The sequence below is a fragment of the Bos mutus genome, chromosome 15 (genome assembly GCF_027580195.1).
Source record: "Bos mutus isolate GX-2022 chromosome 15, NWIPB_WYAK_1.1, whole genome shotgun sequence".
Classification (NCBI taxonomy): domain Eukaryota; kingdom Metazoa; phylum Chordata; class Mammalia; order Artiodactyla; family Bovidae; genus Bos; species Bos mutus.
The window spans coordinates 58036099-58062784 of NC_091631.1; the positions used below are offsets into that span (position 1 = coordinate 58036099).

The window sequence follows — 26686 nt, forward strand, 5'->3', positions numbered from 1 at the left end:
GTCCAAAAGACTGTTCTATATATCAGTGTCTCTTTTGCTGTCTCGTATACAGGGTTATTGTTACCATCTTTCTAAATTCCATATATATGCGTTAGTATACTGTATTGGTGTTTTTCTTTCTGGTGTACTTCACTCTGTATAATAGGCTCCAGTTTCATCCACCTCATTAGAACTGATTCAAATGTATTCTTTTTAATGGCTGAGTAATACTCCATTGTGTATATGTACCACAGCTTTCTTATCCATTCATCTGCTGATGGACATCTAGGTTGCTTCCATGTCCTGGCTATTATAAACAGTGCTGCAATAAACATTGGGGTAATGGCATTGAAACATGTATAATATCATATATGAAATGAGTCACCAGTCCAGGTTCGATGCATGATACTGGATGCTTGGGGCTGGTGCACTGGGACGACCCAGAGGGATGGTATGGGGAGGGAGGAAGGAGGAGGGTTCAGGATGGGGAACACATGTATACCTGTGGCAGATTCATTTTGATATATGGCAAAACCAATACAATATTGTAAAGTTAAATAAAATAAAATTTAAAAAATGACCAAATTATTTCAAGGTAAAAAAGCCTTATTTACTCAAAAACAAAACAACCCAATTAAACCTACAGTACATATGCATATTAAGGTCATAGTTATCATTTCAAGTAATTATTTTAGTCAATATTTAGCTGATAATTTGGGTTTGCCTTGGATTGAGTTGGGTCTGCTTGCTGTACTGCCGACCATTTCTAATAGCCTTGGCTTTTTCTTCTACACTAGAGTCTCTTTCTAGGTTTCCAAGAACTGTTGCAAAGGGTGTATATAGTTGGAATATAGTAATATTCTTTTCTTACTTGGCTTTTGACAGGGTTCTGATTGAGAACCACTGATCCAGACCTTCAGAATTATCATTACATTTACCTCTTAATCTGTATTTGTAGAGAGAGGCATTAAGATAAATTTAATTATATTTTATTTATCTGTGATATTTAAATTAACTTTGCCCACACAGTTTGCTCCATATTGAAATTTCAAAATATATCTTTGGTGGTAATTTGTCCTTTTGCAGATTATAAATAAAGACAGGATTAAGAGAAATACATGAGGCTCTCTTGAACAGTATGAACAAGTCAATCTTGACTGTGTCTTTTAATTAGGATGTGGATACCTGGGTGACCATGCCTTTCATAATCTACTCTTCATCTTCTGAGATTTACCACTTTGGTCAAACCATTTCACTTAATACTAAAGCTTATTTTGTACCTCCTAAAATTTTATTTTTTAATTACGGGTTTAAAAAAGAGGGGAAGCAGAAAAGATAAAAACAAACTTTCATTGGGCACCTACTGGATGTCAGGCTTTATGTAATTCATCTAAATCTTGAAGTAGATGGTATTACTATCTTTTAACAGAGAGAAGGAACTCAATCAACATAAAAATTAACAACTTTTCTCAGGGTCACTTAACTAATTAATTCAGTTCAGTTCAGTTCAGTTCAGTCGCTCAGTCGTCTCCGGCTCTTTACAACCCCATGAATCACAGCATGCCAGGCCTCCCTGTCCATCACCAACTCCCGGAGTTCACTCAGACTCACGTCCATCAAGTCGGTGATGCCATCCAGCCATCTCATCCTCTGTTGTCCCCTTCTCCTCCTGCCCCCAATCCCTCCCAGCATCAGAGTCTTTTCCAATGAGTCAACTCTTGGCATGAGGTGGCCAAAGTACTGGAGTTTCAGCTTTAGCATCATTCCTTCCAAAGAAATCCCAGGGCTGATCTCCTTCAGAATGGACTGGTTGGATCTCCTTGCAGTCCAAGGGACTTTCAAGAGTCTTCTCCAACACCTCAGTTCAAATTAGGTAATTAATTAATTAGGTAACTAGTAACTGTCAGAGCAAAGGATTCAAACTCATTCTCAGTTGTTTGCCTCCAGGCTTCTTTTGCTGAAATATTAATACTTAAAACACACACTAGAGACTATGGTACATTTACACACACACACACATGCAGTAACAGAAGGGTTTCTTTAATCAATCTTGATTATGAAAATGAAGAATTAATTAGGATTAACCATGGTGAAGGAGACAAATACAGTCTGCTCTCACAGAACAATTTACATTCTAGTGGAAAATGTGGGCTATGAGAATACACAGCAGGGGAGCTAATCCAGAGTGAGGTCTGCTTGATCAAAGGTGTCTTACTCCATACTGTTTGCTACATACAATCCCACCAATGGTGGGATTTTTCAAAAAACTAAACATTGAACTACCATATGACCCAGCAATCCCACTACTGGGCATATATTCTGAGAAAATCATAACTCAAAAGGACACATGTACCCCAATGTTCATTGCAGCACTGTTTACAATAACCAGGACATAGAAACAATCTAAATGTCCAATGACAGGTGAATGAATAAAGAAGATGTGGTACAAATATACAATGGAATATTACTCAGCCACTAAAAGGAGTGAAATAGGATCATTTGAAGAGATGTGGATGGATCTAGAGTCTGTCATACAGAGCAAAGTAAGTCAGAAAGAGAAAAATATTGTATGTTAGTGCATATATGTGGAGTTTAGAAAAATGGTACCGATGAACCTATTTTCAAGGCAGAAATAGAGATGCAGATACAGAGAATGGATATGTGGACACAGGAGGGGAAGGAGAGAGTGACTCGAACTGGGAGATTGGGATTGACATATAGACACTGTCATGTGTAAAATAGGTAGCTAGTGGGAAGCTGCTATACAGCACAGGGAGCTCAGCTCAGCGCTCTCTGATGACTTAGAGAGATGGAATGGGAGGGGTGGAAGGGAGGCTCAAGAGGGAGGGGATTTATGTATGAATATGGCTGATTCACTTCATTATACAGCAGAAGTTAATACAACATTGTAAAACAATTATATTCCAATAAAAAGCTAATTTACTTATTTTATAGGATCATGTAGCACTTTGCAAAAAGTGGTCCAAGGGAAAGAATAGTTGAACTGTACGGGTACTTATAAACTGATGAATTTTCTAACATTTTATTTAATGTACTTTAAATAGTTATGATAAGCCTTCCCAGCTGGCTCAGTGGTAAAGAATCCACCTGTCAAGCAGGAGACTCAGGTTTGATCCCAGGATCAGTAAGATCCCCTGGTGGAGAAAATGGCAACCCACTCCAGTATTCTTCCTAGGATAATCCCATGGACATGAGCCTGGTGGGCTATATCCATGGGGTCAAAAAGAGTGAGACATGACTGAGTGACTGAGCATGCATGCAAATATTTATGATAGGACTTTTGATATAAGTTAAGTATACAAGGAGAATTACATTCCAGTTTTAGAATACTATCTAAGCAGAACCAAGGTTCTGTGGTTTTACAGAGATTAGAGAACATTATCAAAATTTTTTCTTGCAGCTCTAGAATTTAATTTTTATTTCTATGCCAAGAATTTCAAGTTAAATGCCCAAAGGGATCACTAGGGAATCTTAGTTCTTAGTCTACATGGTCTTAATCTTGAATAGGTTCCATTTCTATTCTGTTACAAAATGCAATTTAAGGAAGGTTAAAATTACTATTGGTTTAAGGTAAAACTAAAGTGAAAGTGGAGAGTGAAAAAGTTGGCTTAAAGCTCAACATTCAGAAAACGAAGATCATGGCATCTGGTCCCATCACTTCATGGGAAATAGATGGGGAAACAGTGGAAACAGTGTCAGACTATTTTTTTGGGCTCCAAAATCACTGCAGATGGTGACTGCAGCCATGAAATTAAAAGACGCTTACTCCTTGGAAGGAAAGTTATGACCAACCTAGATAGCATATTCAAAAGCAGAGGCATTACTTTGCCAACAAAGGTTCATCTAGTCAAGGCTATGGTTTTTCCAGTAGTCATGTATGGATGTGAGAGTTGGACTGTGAAGAAGGCTGAGCGCCGAAGAATTGATGCTTTTGAACTGTGGTGTTGGAGAAGACTCTTGAGAGTCCCTTGGACTGCAAGGAGTTCCAACCAGTCCACTCTGAAGGAGATCAGCCCTGGGATTTCTTTGGAAGGAATGATGCTAAAGCTGAAACTCCAGTACTTTGGCCACCTCATGGGAAGAGTTGACTCATTGGAAAAGACTCTGATGCTGGGAGGGATTGGGGGCAAGAGGAGAAGGGGATGACAGAGGATGAGATGGCTGGATGGCATCACTGACTCAATGGACGTGAGTCTGGGTGAACTCTGGGAGTTGGTGATGGACAGGGAGGCCTGGCGTGCTGTGATTCATGGGGTCACAAAGAGTCGGACACGACTGAGCGACTGAACTGAACTGAACTGAACTGATGTGTCACACTTGGGCTTGATTCCAAAAGGCAGTATGTGCCTCTTAATTTTGATAACAAAATGCTTCAACTATTAATTTACTACCATCCCTTATGTCTATTAAGTGAAACCTGCTATGTAGATTCTCCAAATTTCATACAGTAAATTTACATCTACTATAATAAGATACAGAAATGTTGGACCTTAAATTGTCTACCATGCACTTTAAAAGATAGCCTGAATAATCAGTGAAAAGGCTTTCTCCAGCTTTAATCTGATATTTAGAAGGTAGACCTAAAGGCAGTCATCTATGGGAGTGGATGGAAGGTGCTAGACGATTATTAATTGGAGGGAGGAAGAATGCTGACTTGTAGGAAAAAAATGCATGTCTAAGCACCTTTTCATACCTCCTGGAAATTGCCTGATCCTGGCTCAATTCCCAGCTCTGGCATATATAATTTTCATTTGAAAAATAATGGCTTGCTAAAATGAGAAAAACATATCAGTCATTACATAAAAAGGAGTCAACACAATTTTTCTTAAATGTAGATTTTGGTAAAATATGAATTTATCTGTTTTAAAGAAGGAAAATGTGTATTTTCTTGGTTCTGTTACATATTTTTTCTTAATTTTGTTATATATATTTTAATGGAAAACCAATAGTAATTACCTGAAGAGCATAGCTCTTGTTTTAAGTGTCACACGAAACAAATGCAGGAAAAAATAGCATAAATGATTTTTAAAACTGCTTTATTTATTTTTTAAAAATTTCCCCAGCTTATTTTATTTTTTATTTCTATTTTAAATGATTTTTATTGGAGTATAGTTGATTTGTAATGTTAGTTTCACGTGTACAGCAAAGTGAAAAACTGCTTTAATATTGCTTTAAAAGGCACTTATTTTTTTTTAAAAAGCAATAAGTGAGACTTGAATCTTAATGTTGAGGAAACTATGATCATAAAATGAATATTACATTTTTAAATTCAATAAGTGAAAGTGGCTCAGTCCTGTCTGACTCCTTGCGACCCAATGGACTATACAGTCCATGGAATTCTCTAGGCCAGAATACTGGAGTGGGTAGCCTTTCCCTTCTCCAGGTGATCTTCCCAACCTAGGGATCAAACTTCGCATTGCAGGAGGATTCTTTACCAGCTGAGCCATAAGGGAAGCCCAAGAATACTGGAGTGGGTAGCCTATCCCTCCTCCAGCAAATCCCTGATCCGGGAATTGAACCAGGGTCTCCTGCATTGCAGGCAGATTCTTTACCAATTGAGCTATCAGGGAAGCCCTTAAAATGCAGTAAAGTATAGATATATTAACGACAACCTGACGTTCCTTGGTGGTCTAGTGGTAGGATTCAGTGCTCTCACCACTGCAGCCCAGGCTCGATTCCTGGTCAGGGAAACCTCTCTTCTACGGGCTCCCCCGGTTGCTCATCAGTAAAGAATCCGCCTGCCAATGCAGGAGGCTCTGGTTTGATCCCTGGGTTGGGAAGATCCCCTGGAGAAGGAAATGGCAACCCATTCCAATATTCTTGCCTGGGAAATCCCATGAACAGAGGAACCTGGCGGGCTACAGTTATTGGGGTTGCAAAGAGTAGAGCACGAATTAACAACTAAACAGCAACAACAATTTTAAAGATACTTCTATATGTGATTGAATTATATATTATTGCTGACTGGGTCCACAATAATCACCAAGACTCATCCTTAGCAAACAAATAACTACTGAATCTTCAAGATTTTTATCATGTTGCTGGTTATACAGATACGATGAATGGATGAATGGGACTGACCTCATCATTCAGGTATGTCTGTCCTGTCCACTATATTCTAACAAGGAGCAGGTGGGGGATTCCCCATCTAGATGATTCTATCTCACCTCTGGCCCATACTTCTGTAGCTCACATATTTACAGGCCTATTTGACACTCAGATAGACTTATCATTGCTTATCTCAAAGGCACCTCAAACTCCATAAGTCTAAACTGAATGGACTTTCGTAACTCAGTGAAGCTTTGAGCCATGCTGTGAAGGGCCACCCAAGACTGACAGGTCATGGTGGAGAGTTCTGACAAAATGTGGTCCACTGGAAGGGGGAATGGCAAACTGCTCCAGTACTTTTGCCTCCAGAACCCCGTGAACAGTATGAAAAGGCAAAAAGATATGACACCAGAAGATGAGCCCCCAGGTCAGAAGGCGTCCCATGTGCTACTAGAGAAGAACAGAGGGCAATTAGTAACAGCTCCAGAAAGAATGAAGAGGATAAGTCCAAACGGGAAATGACACTCAGTTGTGGATGTGGCTGGTGGTGAAAGTAAAGCTCAGTGCTGTAAAGAACAATATTGCATAGGAACCTGGAATGTTAGGTCTGTGAAGCAAGGTAAACTGGATGTGGTCAAGGAGGAGATGGCAAGTGTGAACATCAACATTTTAGGAACCAGTGAACTAAAATGCGAATGAGAATGGGTGAATTTAATTCAGGTGACCATTATATCTACTACTGTGGGTAAGAATCCCTTAGAAGAAATAGAGTAGCTCTCATAGTCAACAGAAGAGTCTGAAATGCAGTACTTGGACGTAATCTCAAAAATGACAAAATGATTTTGGTTCTTTTCCAAGGCAAACCATTCAACATCACTGCAATCCAAGTCTATACCCCAATAACTGATGCTGAAGAAGCTGAATGATTTTATGAAGACCTAGAAGATCTTCTAGAACTAACACCAAAAAGAGACGTCCTTTTCATCATTGGGGATTGGAATGCAAAAGTAGGAAGTCAAGAGATACCTGGAGGAACAGGCAAGTTTGTCTTTGGAGTGCAAAATAAAGCAGAGCTAAGGCTACCAGAGTTTTGACAAGAAAACACATTTATAGCAAACACCCTCTTCCAACAATACAAGAGACAACTCTATACATGGACATCACCAGATGGTCAATACTGAATCAGATTGATTATATTCTTTGCAGCTGAAGATGGAGAAGCTCTGTACAGTCAGCAAAAACAAGACCAGGAGCTGACTGTGGCTCAGATCATGAGCTCTTTCTTGCAAAATTCAGGCTTAAATAGAAGAAAATAGGGAAAACCACTAGGCCACTAGATATGACCTAAATAAAATCCCTTTTGATTATACAGTGGAGGTGATGAATAGATTCAAGGGATTAGATCTGGTAGACAGTGTCTGAAGAACTATGGGCAGAAGTTCATAACACTGTACAGGATGTGGTGACCAGAACCATCCTGAAGAAAGAGAAATGCAAGAAGGCAAAGTAGTTTCCTGAGGAGGCTTTACAATAGCTGAGAAAAAAAGAGAAGTGAAAGGCAGAGGAGAAAAGGAAAGATATACCCAACTGAGTACAGGGTTCCAGAGAATGGCAAGGAGAGATAAGAAGGCCTTCTTAAATAAACGATGCAAAGAAATAGAAGAAAACAATAGAGTGGGAAAGACTAACGATGTCTTCAAGAAAACTGGAGATATCAACGGAACATTTCATGTAAGGATGGGCACGATAAGGGATAGAAATGATGATAACCTAACAGAAACAAGAGATACGAAGAGGTGGCAAGGACACAGAGAAGAACTATACAAATATGGTCTTAATGACCTGGATAATGATGATGGTATGGTCATGGACCTAGAGCCAGACATTCTGGAGTATGAGGTTAAATGGGCCTTAGGAAGCATTACTACAAACAAACCTAGTGGAAGTAACAAAATTCCAGTTGAACTGTTTCAAATCCTAAAAGATGATGCTGTTAGAGAGCTGCACTCAATATGCCACCAAATTTGGAAAACTCAGCTTGGCCATAGGACTGGAAAAGGTCAGTTTTCATTCCAATCCCAAAGAAGGGCGATGCCAAAGAAGGTTCCAACTACTATACAATTGCTGTCATTTCACACGCTAGCAAGGTTATGCTTAAAATCCTTCAAACTAAGTTTCGGTAGTAAGTGAACCAAGAACTTTCAGATGTATAAGCTAGTTTAGAAGTGCCAGAGTAACTAGAGATCAAATGCCCAACATTAGTTGATGCATAGAAAAAGCAAGAGAATTCCAGAAAAACATCTACTTCTGCTTCATTGTCCATGCTAAAGTCTTTGACTATGTGGATCACAAGCTGTGGAAAATTTTTTATTTTATTTTATTTTATTTTTTAACTTTACTTAAAGTGATGGGAATACCAAGCCACCTTATCTGTCTCTTGAGAAATGTGTATGCAGGTCAAGAAGTAATAGTCAGAATCAGGCATGGAACAATGGACTGGTTAAAAATTAGGAAAGGAGTACATCAAGGCTGCATATTGTTACCCTGCTTATTTAACTTCTATGCAGAGTACATCATGAGAAATGCTGGGCTGGATGAATCACAAGCTGGAATCCAGATTGCCAGGGGAAATATTAACAACCTCAGATATGCAGATGATACCACTGTAAGGGCAGAAAGTGAAGAGGAACTAAAGAACCTCTTGATGAGAGTGAAAGAGGAAAAGTGAAAACACTGGCTTAAAACTCAACATTTGAAAACTAAGATCATGGCATCTGGTCCTATCACTTCATGGTAAATAGAAGGGGGAAAAGTAGAAACAGTGATAGAATTTATTATCTTGGGCTCCAAGATCACTGTGGACAGTGACTACAGACATGAAATTAAAAGTCATTTGCTCCCTGGAAGGAAAGCTATGACAAATATAGATAACATATTAAAAGACAGAGACATCACCTTGCCAACTAAGGTCTGTATAGTCAAAGAAATGGTTTCTCCAGTAGTCATGAATAGATGCGTGATTTGGACCATAAAGAAGCTGAGTGCCAAAGAACTGATGCTTTCAAACTGTGGTGCTGGAGAAGACTCTTGAGAGTACCTTGGTCTGCAAGGAGATCAAACAGTCAATCCTACAGGAAATTAATCCTGAATATTCATTGGAAGGATTGATGCTAAAGCTGAAGCTCCAATACTTTGGCTACCTGATGTGAACCGCCAACTCATTGGAAAAGACCCTGTTGCTGAGAAAGATTGAAAGCAAAAGAAGAGGGTGGCAGAGGATGAGGTGGTTACATAGCATCACTGACTCAAAGAACAAGAATTTGAGCAAACTCCTGGAGATAGTGAAGGACAGGGAAGCCTGGTGTGCTGCAGTCCATGGGGTCACAAAGAGTCAGACATGACTTAACGACTAAACCACAACCCTTTCCCCATCCCTGCAAAACCCCAACAACCTGATCTTTATTTAATGTTCCTTGTTTCATTGAATGGCACCATCTATCATGTTCTGCAAGCCAGGATACCATGATACTATCTTTTATACCTTGCTATGCCTCACTGTCCATATTCAATATACAATTCAAGTCCTAATTATTTTTCTTCCTAAGTATATCTCTTAAATCAATCTACTTTTTCCTAATCCAAGCTATCATAACCTCCCAACTGAATGATCGCACTAGCCTTCACTCTGGTTTCCTTACTTCTGGCCACTTTCAACCTATTCTCCTAAATTTTTTCAAATAAATCTGTTATTATTCTCCCCCAAATTAAAACCCTACAATGGCTTCTTATTGTTTAAGTACTGTGGCCTAAGTTTTCCATCACCACACTGGCCATTCAGCTTCAGACAGGCACTAAGTTGTTTCTGCTGTCCAGAATGTTCCCTTAATGTTCCCTCCACCCCATCTCTGGCCTAATTAAAGCCCATTCTTCCTTCAAATCTCAGCTGAATCTTTGCAGAAATTCTCCCTGACTCCATTGATTGGATCAATACTGCCTGATTAGATGTTCTCCTAACATCACATGTAATTCTTTCATAAGTTATTTCTCTCGTTGATTAGATAAGTTTCAGAAAAGGGCAGAGTTTGTAACTTTCATGCTTGTTTTTTTGTTGGTGTTCATCATTGTACTCCTGTGTCTAGCACAATGCCAGACTAACACAGATTCTCAACAAATATTTGTCAAATGAATCTTGTGCAATTTTTTCCAAATTGCATTCTCCTATCTTTTCCAAATTGGATTCTCCTACCTTTTGACTCTGGAACTCATCCTCCTGTTGATAGCTTTGTCTGATCTTTCATGCCTGAGCTGTACACTGCCTCTTAAGTTTTGACCCTTACCTTGCCGACATCTTTTTATAAGGGTACAAAGTTTTCAGCTGCTTTTGGCAAACATTCTGTAAATTTCAGCTTGGCCGCATGACCCCACATTTCACTGGATGACCCTCACCTGTATTAATGTATGAATCGAGATGCATATAATGTCCAGTTCAACTTTACACATAAAGACTAATGTCTATAGCTACACCAACAACTACATCATATCTGTTTGGAACACTTATAGCCAACAGTGTTTTTTTTCTTTTTTTTTCTTTTGGCAGTACCATGTGGCTTGCAGCATCTCAGTTCTTCAACTGGGCCACAGCAATGAAAATGTAAAGTCCTAACTACCGGGGCTGCCAGGGAATTCCCTACTGTTTCCTATTACCTTTTAAATGTATTTTATATGTTCTTTTTTCTTTATGTTTTTACTTATTCATTGTTCTAAAAATTTATCCTTTATAATACAAGTTTCAAAGTTTAGATAAATTGTAAGTTTTTTGAAATAAATTACTGAATTAGTGCTACAATGAAAATATGCCACTGCCTTTCTTAAAAAGTTATTTAACAGATTTTTATCTCAACAATAAAATCAATTGTTGGTAAACTGACTTTTGAACAATATTTTTTTGGTTTTGTAAGAAAGAATTACTATAGTTAGGTGAATTTGTTTGTCTCATACAGTGATGGCTCTAAAGTAGCTATCTGGGTACGGCAGTAGGGAATGACACAAACATTTAGGAATGTGATGGGAGTTTGGGTGAAAGATACATGCTTCTAGGAATTTGCTTTCTATTTTTATAGCCAAGTCTATCTCTGTATCAAAGTTCTAGTATATATTGTCATGTCCCATATTTTTGTCTTGTATCTTTGCCCTCAGACAGTTGGGGACAGTGGCCTTGACTTATTTTCTAGTCTTGATGCTGCATTCTAATTCCCATATCAAGGTTTCTCTTACATGCTGTTGGCACCAGGACCTTAAATGTTTATCTACTGCCTTTTCCTTGTGTCAGTTCCTTCAGAGAACAGATAATGCTCATTGACTGTGACTTTATTCTGTGGCTTACAGACTGTATTTCCACTCTTGTCTATTGCTTGGACATCCTTTTTTGCAACTGCCTACATGTTTATTTAGTATTTCTGAGCCTGTGAGGCTCTGAGTCTTGGTCAATTCTATTTTGGGCCATCCTCTGATGAAATGAATACCTCATAAGCTATCTAGCTCAAGGAACTGGGCTATCATGCACGTGTCTGGTTCAGACAAGTTAAATAATCTATTTGTTCACTCATAAGCATTTATTTGGTAGGTTAGGAGATGTTCTTATATTTGTCAGTTCCTGTGGTTATAAAGTCAAGGAAGTCATGATCTTTTTCCTTAAGGAATTTAGAGCCCGCAGGAGAAACAGCTCAACTCCACCATACTACTATGTGTCAGGAACTATGACCAGGGAATGTACAGGGTTGAGGGAAGCACAAAGGAAAGGGCATTTGTATCAACTTGGGGAATAGCGAGTGTAAGGAAAGACTTGCTTGTGATTATTTTTGAAGTGTTTTTAAATACAAGTAGGCATTGGCTAAAGGGAGAAATCGGAGAAAGGAATTTCCAAGCAGAAGAAACTGTCGACTCAGCACAGAGGTGACCATGTCTTCTAGGCTCCTGCCTGCCTTTGATCTCAACATTTCAGCAATGTGAAATGTTTCACCACATTTCATCAATATACCACTTTGTTTTATGTGTTTCTCTTTACAGACACCTTATTTAAAATAGCTTGTTGATTCACCAACATTGAACTCATAGCTAATAGCACTTGTAACTCATATCTGATTCAAGCTTATCTAAAGCATGTATTTTTTCTGTAAGGCACGTCACAACCTTCTTGCACTTAGGAACACAACGCAGTCCTTCAGCATTTGGAGGCTATTTAAATCAGTGAAATCATTTAAAAAAGTGAAAAACATGGCACTTAATAAACTGCAAAAAGGACACCTATTTACAGTATGAGATGAAACAAGAAGGCAGAACACTGTCTTGTTTAGCTTCAGCTAGAAACATGTGTGTTGGGCAACTCAAAATTTTCACTGCTTTGTGAATTACCTCCAATGGCCATAAAGATGCTACTAGTATTGATTTTGGGGTTACAAATAAACTGTTGCATAGTAAGTGAATTTCCAAATATGGAATCGTGAATAAGAAGGATTGACTACATCACCAACACAGTGGCTTGGGAAGCTACAAAATCTCAGAAGCCAAATAGGCAAACGGCTGTATCAGGCTCTGAGAGTATGCGTGACCATACCTCCTGGGACTAAAACACCTTAGCACAGAAAATGATAAAATGAGGAAGTAAATATAGATAAAGAAAAATTTAAACTTTCTTATCTGGCTCCAACATATTTTACCTACAGCTCTTTTTATCTTGCCTTTGGCAGAGGCAAAGGGAAAAGGTAGACTATGGTTTTGATTTCAGGTATGTTGTGATTATTTTCTGAGTGACCTGATCCACAGAATTACCCAGTTCTTCAAAAAATTCTATTTGATTAACCCTACTGGTGGCTCAGATGGTAAAGCGTCTGCCTATAATGCGGGAGACCCGGGTTCTATCCCTGGGTCGGAAAGATCCTCTGGAGAAGGAAATGGCAACCCACTCCAGTACTCTTGCCTGCAAAATGCAATGGACAGAGCAGCATGGTAGGCTACAGTCCACAGGGTTGCAAAGAGTCGGACACGACTGAGTGACTTCACTTTCACTGCTTATAAGGTGTTTACTAATTTGAACAATAAGGCTTCATGTAGCTGGAATCAAATAGTTCTGACTTAATTTTTAAAAATACATGACCTTCTTTGCTTTGTTCTGTGTTCAATAGTTTCATTTAATCATGTTTTACCAGGCAATAGTATGGGTCCTTGCCTAATTGTACTATAGGGCTTAAAATGCTTTTATTTTGTTCTTAAAGTGAATATATACAGAAGAAAAGATATACAGATCTTTGGAAAAAAAAGATGAGATGCATTTGGGGCATGACCCTATCCAACTCTGGGGATAGGTCTGTCTGGGGTAATGAATTCATCAACTATTTGATCTCAAATATCATTTCTCACCCCAGGCATCTTTTGGTGGACTGCGTGTGTGTGTGTGTGTGTGTGTGTGTGTGTGTGTGTGTGTGTAGTGTGTTAAGTCCCTTTAGTTGTGTCTGATTCTTTGTGACCCTGTGGACTGTAGCCCACCAGGCTCCTCGTCCATGGGATTCTCCAGGCAAGAATACTGGAGTGGACTGCCATGCCCTCCTCCAGGGGATCTTCTCAACTCAGGGATCAAACCTGTGTCTGTCTCCTGCATTGGCAGGCAGGCAGGTTCTTTGCCACTAGCACCACCTGGGAAGCCTTTGGTGGACTGTAGATGTTACTAAAGAAGATTAAGAGGGAAACCTTATCTGTCAACCTTAAATGTTTCCCAAGACTGAATAATGTTTGAAGACAAAGTGGTACAACAGAGGATATAAAAGAGTAATTCATATTTATGCAATCTTTTAATTATCATTTGCTACCAAAATATTTGCTTGCTAGGGTGAATACACAGTCTGTTTTTATTATTCTTCCACTTGAATCCTTTGACAAATTTGCAACAACAAGAATTTAAATAAGTATCTTGTTGGTGAAGGAGAAACCCACCACTTCCTAATGGAGGAAAAGGAATTTTAATACTACATAAGGGCACAAAGGTCTGTCTAGTCAAGGCTATGGTTTTTCCAGTGGTCATGTATGGATGTGAGAGTTGGACTGTGAAGAAAGCTGAGAGCCAAAGAATTGATGCTTTTGAACTGTGGTGTTGGAGAAGACTCTTGAGAGTCCTTTGGACTGCAAGGAGATCCAACCAGTCCATTCTGAAGGAGACTAATCTGGGGTGTTCATTGGAAGAACTGATGCTGAGGCTGAAACTCCAATACTTTGGCCACCTCATGCGAAAAGTTGACTAATTGGAAAAGACTCTGATGCTGGGAGGGATTGGGGGCAGGAGGAGAAGGGGACGACAGAGGATAAGATGGCTGTATGGCATCACCAACTCAATGCACATGAGTTTGAGTGAACTCCAGGAGTTGGTGATGGACAGGGAGGCCTGGCGTGCTGCAATTCATGGGGTTGCAAAGAGTCAGACACGACGGAGTGACTGAACTGAACTGAAGGGCAGGAAAGCAAAATTAAAACAAAGCCAGGTAACACTGAGACTGAGAAAATTTTGATTTGTCTGGGTAGCCATTCCTGGGCAATTTGATACCAAAAAGGATTTTCTTTTAACTGGACATCCTGGGCAATGACACTGAGGAAATTCCTTACATCTTTGGTTTGGCTCTACAAAACTGATTAACAGTGATTCTGAGCGTCCCTTAAAAGTATAAGATAATGGAGGATAATGTTAAATGTTTCCACTTTTGTGATTTGGTATCTAAAAATGCATCTTTGTGAAATTTCTTAGATTCTTCTTCTAAGCATGATCTCATCGTAGAATGATTTGCTTCTGGTTCACTGAAGTGTCATATAGCAAGCTGACTTTTTTTGTTTAAGAAATAGGAATTTCTTTTTTCTTAAAAAATATTAAAATTTATGTATTTATTTTAGGCTGTGCTGGGTCTCTGCTGCTGGGCGGGCTTTCCACTGCAGTGGCTTTTCCTGTGGCTGTACAGGCTCTAGGGTACGCAGGCTTCAGTACTTGTGGCTCCCAGGCTCTAGCGCACAGACTCAGTAGTTGTGGTGCAGAGGCTTAGTTGCTCCATGACGTGTGGGATTTTCCTGGATCAGGAACTGAACCTGTGTCTCCTGCCTTGGCAGGCAGATTCTTTACCACTGAGCCACCAGAGAAGCCTGCAAATTGACTTTTGAGGAAGACTTACCCCATAGTTAGCATTGGTTGTACAGGTTGTGAGACTGAACAGATTTAAACCCCATTCCTGATAAAATGTTAGTTGCTCAGTCATGTCCGATTCTGCAACCCTATGGACTATAGCCCACCAGGCTCCTTTGTCCATGGAGTTCTCCAGGTGAGAATACTGGAGAGGGTTGCCATTTCTTTCTTCAGGGGATCTTCCTGACCCAGGGATTGAACCCAGGTCTCCTGCATTGGAGGCACACTCTTTACTGTCTGAGCCACCAGGGAAGCCTGATAAAGAGCATATCTTTATTGCTGATTCGCAGATGGGATCTTTTCCTTCTAAAAACCTTTAGTTTATATTTACTCACATTAAACTCTGATTCCTGATGGATGTTTATGAATATGTTGTCTATATACATGCCTTAAAGTACTGCTCTGATCTTTACTTCCCCTCCCAGAAAATGAATTATTTATAATCATTTTCATAAAGAGATAATCAGGTAAAGAGCTTTCTTAAAGGTGGCAAAACTAAAAAGCAAATTAGTTTTATGATTTCAAAGAATTAGCTGACTATTCATTTATTATAATGTTTTCAGACTACTTTAGAACTCTCAAAGGAAGAATAATGGGCCAGTACAGAACTATAAGGTTTCCTTTATGGACAGAGTAAGCCATTTAATCTTGATGGACTCAAATTGTTCTTGATTTTCTGCCATGGCTATCCATCACAGAAATAGTACTTGTGATTAATAGCATTTTTTCTACTAACCAAAGTATTTATAATGTATATCTGGAAGATATTCCAAGATGGAGGATAACATTAAAATTTTTTAAAAGTTCAACAACTGAAAAAAATCAATCAATATCAGTTGGGGAGAAAAGCTATAAAGGTATTTTTAGGAGAGAGAGAGATAAATTTTTAGATTTTCCTTAATTTTAAGGAGACTGTGAAAGAAAAAAAAAACTTTAAGTGACTTGATGGGGAATATTTTTTACCATTTTAGAATGAAAATTATACCAGGAATTTACTTACAAATGTATATGTTCAAAATATGTAGAAGATCTGCAAATTAAATAGATCATTATAAATGAGTTAAATAGAACCCATTTATTTTCTGCCATCAAGCTGAAAATTCTAGAATTGTGGTGGCGGCAATGTAGAGAGAGTACTACAATCCTAAAAAAACAATGTCATCCAAAAATAGAGTCTAAGTTTTAGTAATTACAAGGAGTCACATTTCCTCCCATCATATATAGACCCATGAGGTAAAAGCAAAACTGAGAAGCGAGGGCATGTGCTAAATTGATCCTAAAGTAGACTTGCAAATAGACTAGCTTTGGAGAATATTCTTACAAAAACTGTCAGCCTGGAAAAATTTGTCAGGTGTATACATGTGCAAAAGGCTAACCAAAATGACATTATCACTGTATAGAGCATATGTCCATTCATTCGTTAACTCAATTATGCAATTATTTATTCTATCAACAAATAGTTATTGAGTTTCAATAGGTAGATGAGTACCAGGGTCAAGCACATAGGAAATGACTTCTGCCCTCATGGAGGAAAAGAGAACTGGCCTTTGTTGAGAGCAAACGATGGCCAGGTGTTTTACATGTCTTATACCAGCTGGATGAGGGGGATATTTTTATCACTGCTGCTTCTCTGTCTGAGGAAGCTGAGCCTTACAGGGGTTAAGTAGGCTTCTCAAGGTCATTGAGATAGTAAGTGGCAGAGTCAGACGTCCAAACCCAGCTTGTCTCCGAAGTCCACGACACTATGGTGCCTGGAATCCAGCAGGAGAGACAGAAACATCCACATGCAGCTATAACACAGATCATGACTTGCTCTGGGAGCACAGGGAAGGGAGCTATTCATTCTGTAGTGTCCAGGTCACCTCTGGGAAGGCTTCAGAGAGAAGTTGTATTTGAGTTGAAACTTGAAGGTAAATGAGGGACGGCGTTTTAGGAAGACACACAAAAGGGCACTGCAGGTTGAAGAGAGTGTACCGTTCCACAGGGCTGGAAACACTGTTTCTCACACTTGTATTCATACCACAGTTTTGAATTTTAGAATCTTCAGCAGCATACTTGAACAATAGCGTGGCCATCAATCAGTACAACAAAATGAGACTCACGGGCTTTGGAATTAGGATACAGGCTTTCAATATAGACTCAGCCACTTTCCAGTTGTGCGAACTTTGGAAGATCATTTAAGCCTTGTTTGATTAAGTGGGAATAATCATCATCAGGTTATTTTAAGGAGAGTATGAGTTGATGCATATACAGTGCTTAGCTTAGTATACATAGACATGGTATGCACTCACTAAATTGGGTGTTATGAGTACTATATCACAATGGTATCTGAGGACATCTATTGCTGTTGTTCAGTTGCCAAGTCATGTCCAACTCCTCATGACCCCATGCTGCAGTGTAGCATGCCAGGCCTCCCTGTCCCTCACCATCTCCTGGATTTTGTCCAAGTTCACATCCACTGGCCTCCCCAGTGGCTCAGAGGATATCTATAAGAGCATTCAATTATTACACGATTCTCTTAATTTTAGCACCATGCTGACTCAGCTCTCCTATATCCTCACAAGGCAGTTTCATTAATATTCTCTTTCTGTCCTGCTGGTTTGCTGCTTGGTTAGGCCTCTTCTACTCTCAACAGATAGAGTCTTGTTTATACTGTCTTGCAGAACCCATTTGACTTAATGTACAATTTGGCAGATATCACAGGATAATGTGTGTGTTTAGGTTTAGCAAAAATATATTAACATTTACCCATTTACCATCGCAGCACATATGGCAAAGGGTACACAGTGTGCCGTAGCCTAGTGGCTGAGCACCAGTTGGACAGAGGATGCTGCTTTTGGGGTAGGGGGTGCTGAATAGGGGAAGGAAGGAGAGTGGTAGAAGACAGTCAGGTTATGGTCAGACTGGGAAAGAACTTGAATACCTTGCTGGAGAGTTTGGTCTCCATGCTGCAGAAAAGCCAGGGAGAAAAATGAAACCAGATATATAGACTGAAATATATCATTCCCATCCCCACTCCTGCAATTTCTGTGTTGAAGCCCTAACTCTCAGTGTAACTCTATTTGGAAACAGATCTTTCAGGAAGGTGGTTCAAGATAAATGAGGTCATAATGGTGGGGTTCTAATATAACAGGACTGATGTCCTTATAAGATGATGAAGAGACACCAGAGCTCCTGCTACCATGTGAGAATGCACTGAGAAAGTGGCCATCTATTGCAGAAGCTGGGAATGAGGCCTCATCAGAAACCAACTCTGGAGGCACCCTGAGCTCAGGCTTCCAGCCTCCACAACTGCGAGAAAATAAGATTCTGTTATTTAAGCCACCTGTTCTGTGGTATTTTGTTATGGCAACCCTGGCAGACGAATACAGTAAGAAAGCAGCATAAAAGGACTTGGGTTTTAGGAAGATAACTAGTTTAGCATGGAGGATATTACTTGATTGGTCAACTCGATACATTCTTTGAAACGCAGTTCCTTTGGGAAGAGTTCTTGAATCCTTAAGCTTGACTTTGATGTCCTTCAATGTATTCCTATAGTTCTACGTGTGTATCTCTATCATAATAATGTATTATGTGCATAATCTATCATAATAATGCATTATTTAATTGGTATTCTCCCACACCAGATTATAAATTCCTGGAAGTCAGGGAATACATCTTTATATTCCCGGCATCTACGATAGTACTTGGCACGTGACAGGTTCTCAGTAGATATCTGGGTATTAATTAATAAATAATAGAAGAACCTGAGGCAAGGAAATCAGTTCTAAGACTACTAATAGTCCGTTAACAGAAAATTCACGTGTAACTCCTCAAATTGTCTTAAATTGTTTGACAAAAAAATGATAAAAATTGGAAATAGTTTGCCTTTAATATTTTACTTCTAATCTCTTCCAAAAATGAAATTAAAATATGCTGAAGAGGTGGAATTTTAATGATTTTCGCCTCACTGAAAATTAAGTTCTCTTCCCCCTCATTAAGTTCTAGTATAAATATATGTATACAGTATCCCCAGGAGAGAAGAAAATGCTGACTATTTCTAATCACTTAATTTGTTTGGAGGCATCACCAAGAGTCCACAAAGGGAACTAATGTGATCAGCAAACTCAAATGATTGTTCTGTAATTTATGTAGAATTCCCAATAAGTCTTTTGGAGTTTGCCAATAGATTCGGTGATTAAAGACATTGGTCAGACAAATCCTCTATCTTTGCTTTTATAGTACAGGAACAGTTACAGGAATGGAATCTCCCCATTAACCACACAAAATGTTTCTATAAATCACTGTACTAATTATTGAGTTAAAGTCTGTGCCTACAACAAGAAAAGCAACAAGGGAGGTTGCCAAGAAGAGACATGTTCAGTTGATTTGACAACACCAATGTGCTGAATTGTGGCCTTTAATCAAAATGGTTCGAGATGACAGACTCATTCCTCTGATCATTTAATTTTGACCTATTAAGATAGTCGGTTCATCGAAGAGTCAAATAGGACTGAGTGACATAGCGCAGCACAGCAAGACAGTCAATTCTCTTCACTTTTTCCTGTTCTTACACTATTTCTCTTCTTACAACTTTGTATATGATTTAGGGCCTTATTGGATGGAAAGTATGTGAATCCATTTTTCCCCACTTCCCTCTGATTGCATTGTTCTTATACATCCTTGGGCTTTTGCAGAGACTGAGAACTGCCCAAGTTTAAAAGAATTTCTTAATCTTCAATTAAAGTTCTAATAAAGATTCTTCAATGCCCAAGCTGATATACCAGAAGCAGAAAATTTCTATATATGTATATTAAAAAAAAGAATATTGGGATGATTTAGAAAATAATGGAGAAGGGCATGGCAACACACTCCAGTATTCTTGCCTGGAGAACTCCATGAACAGAGGAGCCTGGCAGGCTATAGTCCATGGGGTCAAAAAGAGTCAGACATGACTGAGCAACTAAAACACACACAGAAAATAATAATGAAATTTTAATGAAAATCAAATAATTTTCTGAAATATTGGCCTACCTTTTGGAGATACTTTTTTTTCTCCTCGGATTCCTGAATCTTTAGGGTTTCAGCAGTGACATCTCTACTCTCTAAAGAAAACAGTCAAATTCAATCTGAAATAATTTTATCATGATTTTACAATAATGTTGATAAAAATTAAAGGTTAAAAGGTAATACATAGAGTAGGAAGGTAACATAAATATGTACTGTCTTGAAACTTTATGAACCAGATTCATAAATAACTGGAGACTGAATTAATTAGCTCTGTTTGCAAGGAAGCTTTAATCTCTTTAGAAGAGGAGTAGCCTGAGTCCAGAGATAAGAAAATGTCTCTAAACAGAACAAACTTGTAGTATTAGATATTACAGTTCCTATTCAAAGTGTTACAGGAATTTAGGCATTTTCCTCTGGATAAATGAATTGGTCCCTGAGGCAGGGTCCTGGTATGCTTTCATAAAGTTATGCCAAAGTATGAAGTTGTATCCTTATACTTATTATCTATATTTTTAAAAATTTAAAAAAATTCTTAGATTTTTTTTAAAGAATCTAGGAATCATGATGTTGAAAGGCATAAAACTTTGTACTTACTGCTTTCCTCAAGGAAAAAAGGCTGGAAGTAAGTTTTCTCTAAAAAATACAAAAGGGAAGTAAAGAGATATCTGGAAAACCCATAGCATTAAAGGTATTTAAGTTTTGTATACCTATAAAAATTGCAGTTTCCCCATCTTAAGCCTTACATGTCAGGGAACTTGTTTCCTAATATTGACTCTGCCTTCAACCTTCTCTAGGGCTTTCATGTTTGAACTCAATTGTAAACGACTGTCTTTCATATTCTTTCAGCCAACATTTGCCCAGACTATTCTACACTGTTTAGACAAATAGATGTCATAACCCAGGTGATATTTTCAGATGTGCTTTTAGATATAACAAAGACACCACCGATCATTTTGGGGTGGAAAAATTGCAGAGACGATTTTAAAATTATTTGTATAGAGGTTTAGATATTTGAATGAAAGGTTCTTTAGAACTAGGTTCAGCAGTTTCTCCTGGGCGGGGCTCTAGTATCTTCCCCGTGGGTTACAGAGGAGCTACTCACCCGGTGCACTGCTCCTGGAAGGCCGCGCCACCGGCAGACGCTGGCTGCTACCTCTGGACAGCACCAGCTGAGATTCGTTGTGGGGGTACATTGACGCCCCGATCCAGAACTGCTTGGCCAAGTTGGCATCACGATCCGAAGAGCCGGTGAACACTAGCAATCCTTGGGGAAAAGCTTCACAGGACTCCTCTGGGCTGCTAAGACTGCTGCTGGGCCTCGTTTCCATGGCAACTCAGGACGCTTCTCCAAGCTCCTTTGCCGGTCTCTCAGCCCCGCCCCGCCCTCACCGCGGAAACCCGCCAAGTTGGCAAGCGCCACGGCCGGAAGCCCTTGGTTTGCTCGGTAGATGATGGGGTCTGGCGCGCGCTTGTGGGTCACCTGAATCCCATTTTTGCAGTGATCACAGGCTTTGGGACCTGTCCAAGTCTTGGGGTGCAAATAGGAGTCAAAGCATCCACTTTGGGGCGTCTTGTCCTGTTGGAGTCAGTGGGGGAGCACTTCAGCTTTTTCATCCTCAGCCTCCTTCCTCGTATCCCCGCCACACCAGCTTCCTTTACCCCAAATAAAGCTTTCAGTTCCTTAGTTCCACCGCCCCAAACCCTTTTCCACACCAGATTGCTGTAGCGCAGCACCCTCTATGGGGAGGTTCTGGGCCTGCATTGGTTGATGAATTCAACAGGGCAGCTAACATCATAGCCTATGGTAGCTAGAGGTCGGAACGGGGCTGATAGGTACCCACGTGTATACTTTTTTACACATTTCCCCCCTGAATCTGTAAGGCCAATCTTACGGAAAGAAGCTTGATTTAGATCGTCAGTCCCACTAAAAGCTGCTTTTATGGCAAGAGTTGTAAATGATTACTTAAATATATAGGATAAGTGTGATGAAAAATACACTATGAACATTTTTGTTAATATGTTTCTACAAAAATGTTTACAAATGTTATGTGTGCAGCTTTCCCCAGCGATCTGGTTAATCTAGGAACAATTTAACTCTTTCAGCGATAGGAAAGTTGTAATTACTGTGGGAGGAATTGAGATGGAAATCATAAAACCAATTAAGGAAAGGACATGAACGTATTGGTAATAACCACAATTTCGTTTCCTTATGACACTATTCTTTCAAGATATTAATACAGTCTCTCACAAAAATACAGTTCAAAAGTAGATGATTACAAATCTATACAATGACAGCTAAGGAAAAAAATTCTATTCTCCGATATATCTGAACATTTTTTGGTTCAGAGACTGAAGGAATATTGAAAAATCATATATATATATATATATATATACACACACATATAAAATATACATCGTATATTTAGCACCTAAAATGTTCACTTCTCTCTTGGTTAAGCTATTGATAAATAAGCAGTGGGCAATAGCAGCAAATTCCAATCCTCCTCGCCAAGCCCCCCCACATTGATATATACATGCAGCTCATTTGGATGAATTCCCAAATCTTTTTACCTGGCCGTGTGGTTAGTGATTGGTATTATTAGCAATCAGCTAACTACACTGCCTAGTAACTAGACTCACAGGAAAAAGGTTTACGTTTATTACAAACTGCGTCTCAGGTTGGTGCTCCATACGTTGTAATAGGCAAGGTTAGTTCAGTAGTAGCTCACTTGGTGTCTTGGTGAATACCCTACTAAATAATGAGAGGATGAGCTGGTTGGATGGCATCACCGACTCGATGGACACGTTTGAGAAAGCTCTGGGAGTTGGTGATGGACAGGGAAGCCTGGCATGCCAGCAGTCCATGGGGTCACAAAAAGTCCGACACGACTGAGCGACTGAACTAAATAATGAAAAACAGGCACAAACAGCATTAAACGCTACGTGGGGGCTCCACCCAGCAGTTAAAAAGTCTTAAGGCCATTCAACACCACGGATTTCGCTTTGTTTACATGGGATTGCACCGTTTTGCTTTTAGTCCTAGAGATGGCTAACACTTTAACAGTATCTAGAAGCAGCAGCTTGAAGGAGTTTGCAAGGGGGTTACTAGCAAGCTGACAACGTGCTCCGCCAGCAGCGCTAAACGCTGACGCATCAGATCTCGAAGCCCTGGGCACTCTACTCGAACGCTTGAGGTCGGCGGTTAGCCGCCGAGGGTGGCGTCTTCCTGCCGGCAGGGCGGCGGGTGATGCTGTGCCTTGTTTTGATGGCAGTGGAACTAGTGATTGTAAGCATGAGAGTACAATCAGCTAATTACACTGCCTACAAACCGAGCACCGGGCGCCCGCGGGCTCGCTCTCAGACGGTTCGCAGCGCCGACGCGGTGTCCCAGAGCAGGCGGGCGGGAGGGATCAGGCCCGCCGCGACCCCACATTTCCCCGGGGGCGACACCCGACAGTGCCGGGGCGCGAGGCCCAGGATGCGGGTCCCCAGAGGACGCCTCCGGGCCGCCCCCCAGCGACTCTCGCTCGGCCCGTGGGGCAGCGCGGGGCCCCCGCCGGACGTGCCGCGCACGCTTGGCGAGGCCGGCGGGCGGCGCTCCAGCGGGAACCTGCCGCCCGAGGGTTCGGCCCCCACCCCAGGCCCAGGTGACTCCCGGGGGTGCCCGGCCGGCTGGCCCCACCTGGGCCACCGAGCCCCCGACCCCGCGTCCCCGGCCAGCGGTCTCCCCGCCTCCCGGGGCTCTGCCTCTCAGGTTCCCTTCCTTCCCTTCCCTTTCCCCTCCGCTCTCCTCGGGCCGGCTCCCACCTCCCTCAGCCGGGCCGGGTCAGCCCCAGGAAACTTCTCTTCAGGTCTGGGCCCCAACCCTTCGAGCCGGCTCTTTCGACCTCGTGTGCCCCGCCGCTCCGAGTGGCCAAGTGACCGTGGCCGTGGCCGACCAACCGCCCTCAGAACCCCGCGGGTGGAGGGGGCGGGGCAGGCGCGAGGGGGCCGGGTGGGGGAGGGGCGGGGAGGGGCGGTGGGGGAGGGGCGGGGTGGGGGCGGGGAGGACGCCGCCTGAAGGGGCGGGGGGCGGGCGCCTGTCGGGACGAGGCCCCGGACGAGGAGGCAAGGATCTTGGGAAGTTGTTTTTCTTCATCTATCGGGAGGGACGAAGAGCTCCTTCTCTCCGACCCCCTCTCCAAAAAACCCCAGGCCCTCCCGCCAGTTTTCAAAACTCATCCCCGTCAGGGAAAACAGCTCGCTGGAGTATCAGCTGGTTGGCTCCAGTTTTCTATAACATGCCGGAGGAGTGCCTCTGAGGTCCCGACTGCCCTCTTGTGTTCCCGTTGGGTGCTCTCCCATTGTCGGAGGGCCATTCAGTGGGGGTGGGAGCCAGATCTTCTTTTAGTCAAGAGAGGGAGCCGGCCAGCTCGTTAGTTAGATGGGAGTGTGGGCCTCTTAAGGTCGAGGCCAAAGTTTCGCACCCTCTAGGTCAGCTTTGGTGCTTTAGTCGCTAAGTTGCGTCTAACTCTTGCGACCTCATAGACAGAGGAGCCTGACAGGCTACAGTCCATGCGATTCTCCAGGCATGAATACTGGAGTGGGTTGCCATTTCCTTCTCCAGGGGATCTTCCCAACCCAGGAATCGAGCCCGGGTCAACTTTAGGCAAAACTATTCCTACTTCTGGTACATTGTTTATTTCAATCCCTGCTGTATGTTTAGCCCCTAGGGTCGTTCCACCCTCTCTATGTACAACCTAGATGGTAACACAAAATGAACACACATTATTTACTATACAAGACAGTGCCTAGTAAATGTCCAGGGCGGGCAGAAATAGAAGTGAGCGGGGTGGGGCATGGAGGAGAACTATAAGTAGGTCCTAGAAGCAAGCGTCGTTTCGGACGTTCACGGTGAGGGCTGTGGAAGAAAGACAGTGTTTTGTGACCAGTTGCATTGTCTTATTCTCTCAGTTCCACATTTGAGGATGTACATGTGTTTATGTGTGCATTTGGAGTAGATTGAGCAAAGAGGAGAGTGAGGATTTCTGGGAGACCTCTACTAATAATTCTTTCCCTTAGTTACTCCTTCCCTTTGTTTTCTTCAGTGCATGAATCAGGAGAGAATAAAGAACACTGTTTGATTACACACCTTCTAGGGCTCAACTGGAAGTAGCCCTCCCTTTGATCTTTATGCACCCAGGATGGAGTACTCATTATTGACCCAAATATCTTAATTCTAAATGATTGTCCGCAAAGGAAAACTCCCCAGCTATAGGCTGATTCCCTGCCCAGCAAGTGGTCTCACAGATGCCACTCAACATGCATAGGCCCAGATGATCTAGATCATTCAACACACATTCCAAACTCACATTCTTAAAACACCAGAACATCTTCTCAAGGATGAATTTGAGTAAGTTATAGCATTATCTTTGAATATGAAAAACAGTACTTTTTTTGTTAAATGCATCATTTGCTCTGTATACACCAAAGTGAAGAGTAAGAAACCAAGGTATAAAATGTACAATACAGAAAATGTTAATTGTAAAAATTAACTTGTTAAATTGCAAAAGGCAGGTTATTTACAACTAACAGTGATTTGTATTCATCATATCTTTGGGAGAGCATGATGTTGTTGAATACATTACATAAATCCTTCGTAAACCTTTAACATGTACAGTATACCAAGCCATTATCAGGCAACATGCTGTAATCAGAGTTAGCTAACCTCTAAACTCTCTAGAGATAACTGTAGAGTTCAATTTGTACTTTCTAGTTAAATATACATGTATAAATAAAATAGCTTCCATTCCATTAACCATATGCAATCTTATAAGTCTTGGTTAGGATGTGGTTACAAAAAGGCAGTTCTTTCAAATTGTTAGTCATTTTTACCCAATACAATATTTAATACTTCCTCCTGATTGATATTTTATGATTATTAGCTGCATTTTACATGTCTTACCTGAGGTGAATTGCTGCCATCCAAGGCAGTGGTTGCAGGTAGATGCCTTGAAATTTAGATTTTAAAAACTTTTCTTCAAAGATGATTAAAAAAAAAAAGAAAATTCATATATAAAAGTCATCAATATGCATTGCCTACTGAAATCAAAAATTTAAAATGCAGTTTATTTTGTAGGTAGTGCAACTAAAAAATTAAAATAACGAGACAAAATGTGTGTGGGATAGTTTTGCTTAAAAAAATAAAGAATGCTTGTTCTTAGGGTTGCTGTTGGTTTGGCCTGCAGTTACTAGAGAAACTCCAAGGATCTCATTCCCTTTATGGTTCATGTCTAGACATGCCTGGAGACCAGGGAGATCCATGATTTAATCTAAGTAAGAATGCTTGTGGTGTTTTTAAACGCCCAAACAGAAGATTGCATTTGTTTTATACAGCACCAGGAAGGTACCATTCAGCGGCTTGTTTACTGTTGTATTTGATTTCTGGGCGTTTGG

General features: G+C 40.7%; 1 protein-coding gene across 3 annotated transcripts in view; it reads right to left on the reverse strand.

Annotated features, from left to right (window-relative positions):
• Positions 1-26572, reverse strand: part of HOATZ (HOATZ cilia and flagella associated protein) — a 39235-nt gene extending 12663 nt beyond the window's left edge. Inside the window, exons 1-4 of one of the 3 annotated variants that reach the window (XM_070384240.1) lie at positions 26196-26572; positions 21354-21827; positions 20846-20884; positions 20276-20346 (exon numbers count right to left, since the gene is read on the reverse strand). In XM_070384240.1, coding sequence (XP_070240341.1) covers positions 20276-20346; positions 20846-20884; positions 21354-21579 — 336 coding nt within the window. In that variant the 5' untranslated portion in view covers positions 21580-21827; positions 26196-26572. Of the gene's footprint in view, positions 1-20275; positions 20347-20845; positions 20885-21353; positions 21828-24058; positions 24194-26195 lie in introns of those variants that run through there. The other 2 variants (XM_070384242.1, XM_070384243.1) reach the window with 2 other exon arrangements.
• Between the last annotated feature and the right edge of the window lie 114 nt (positions 26573-26686).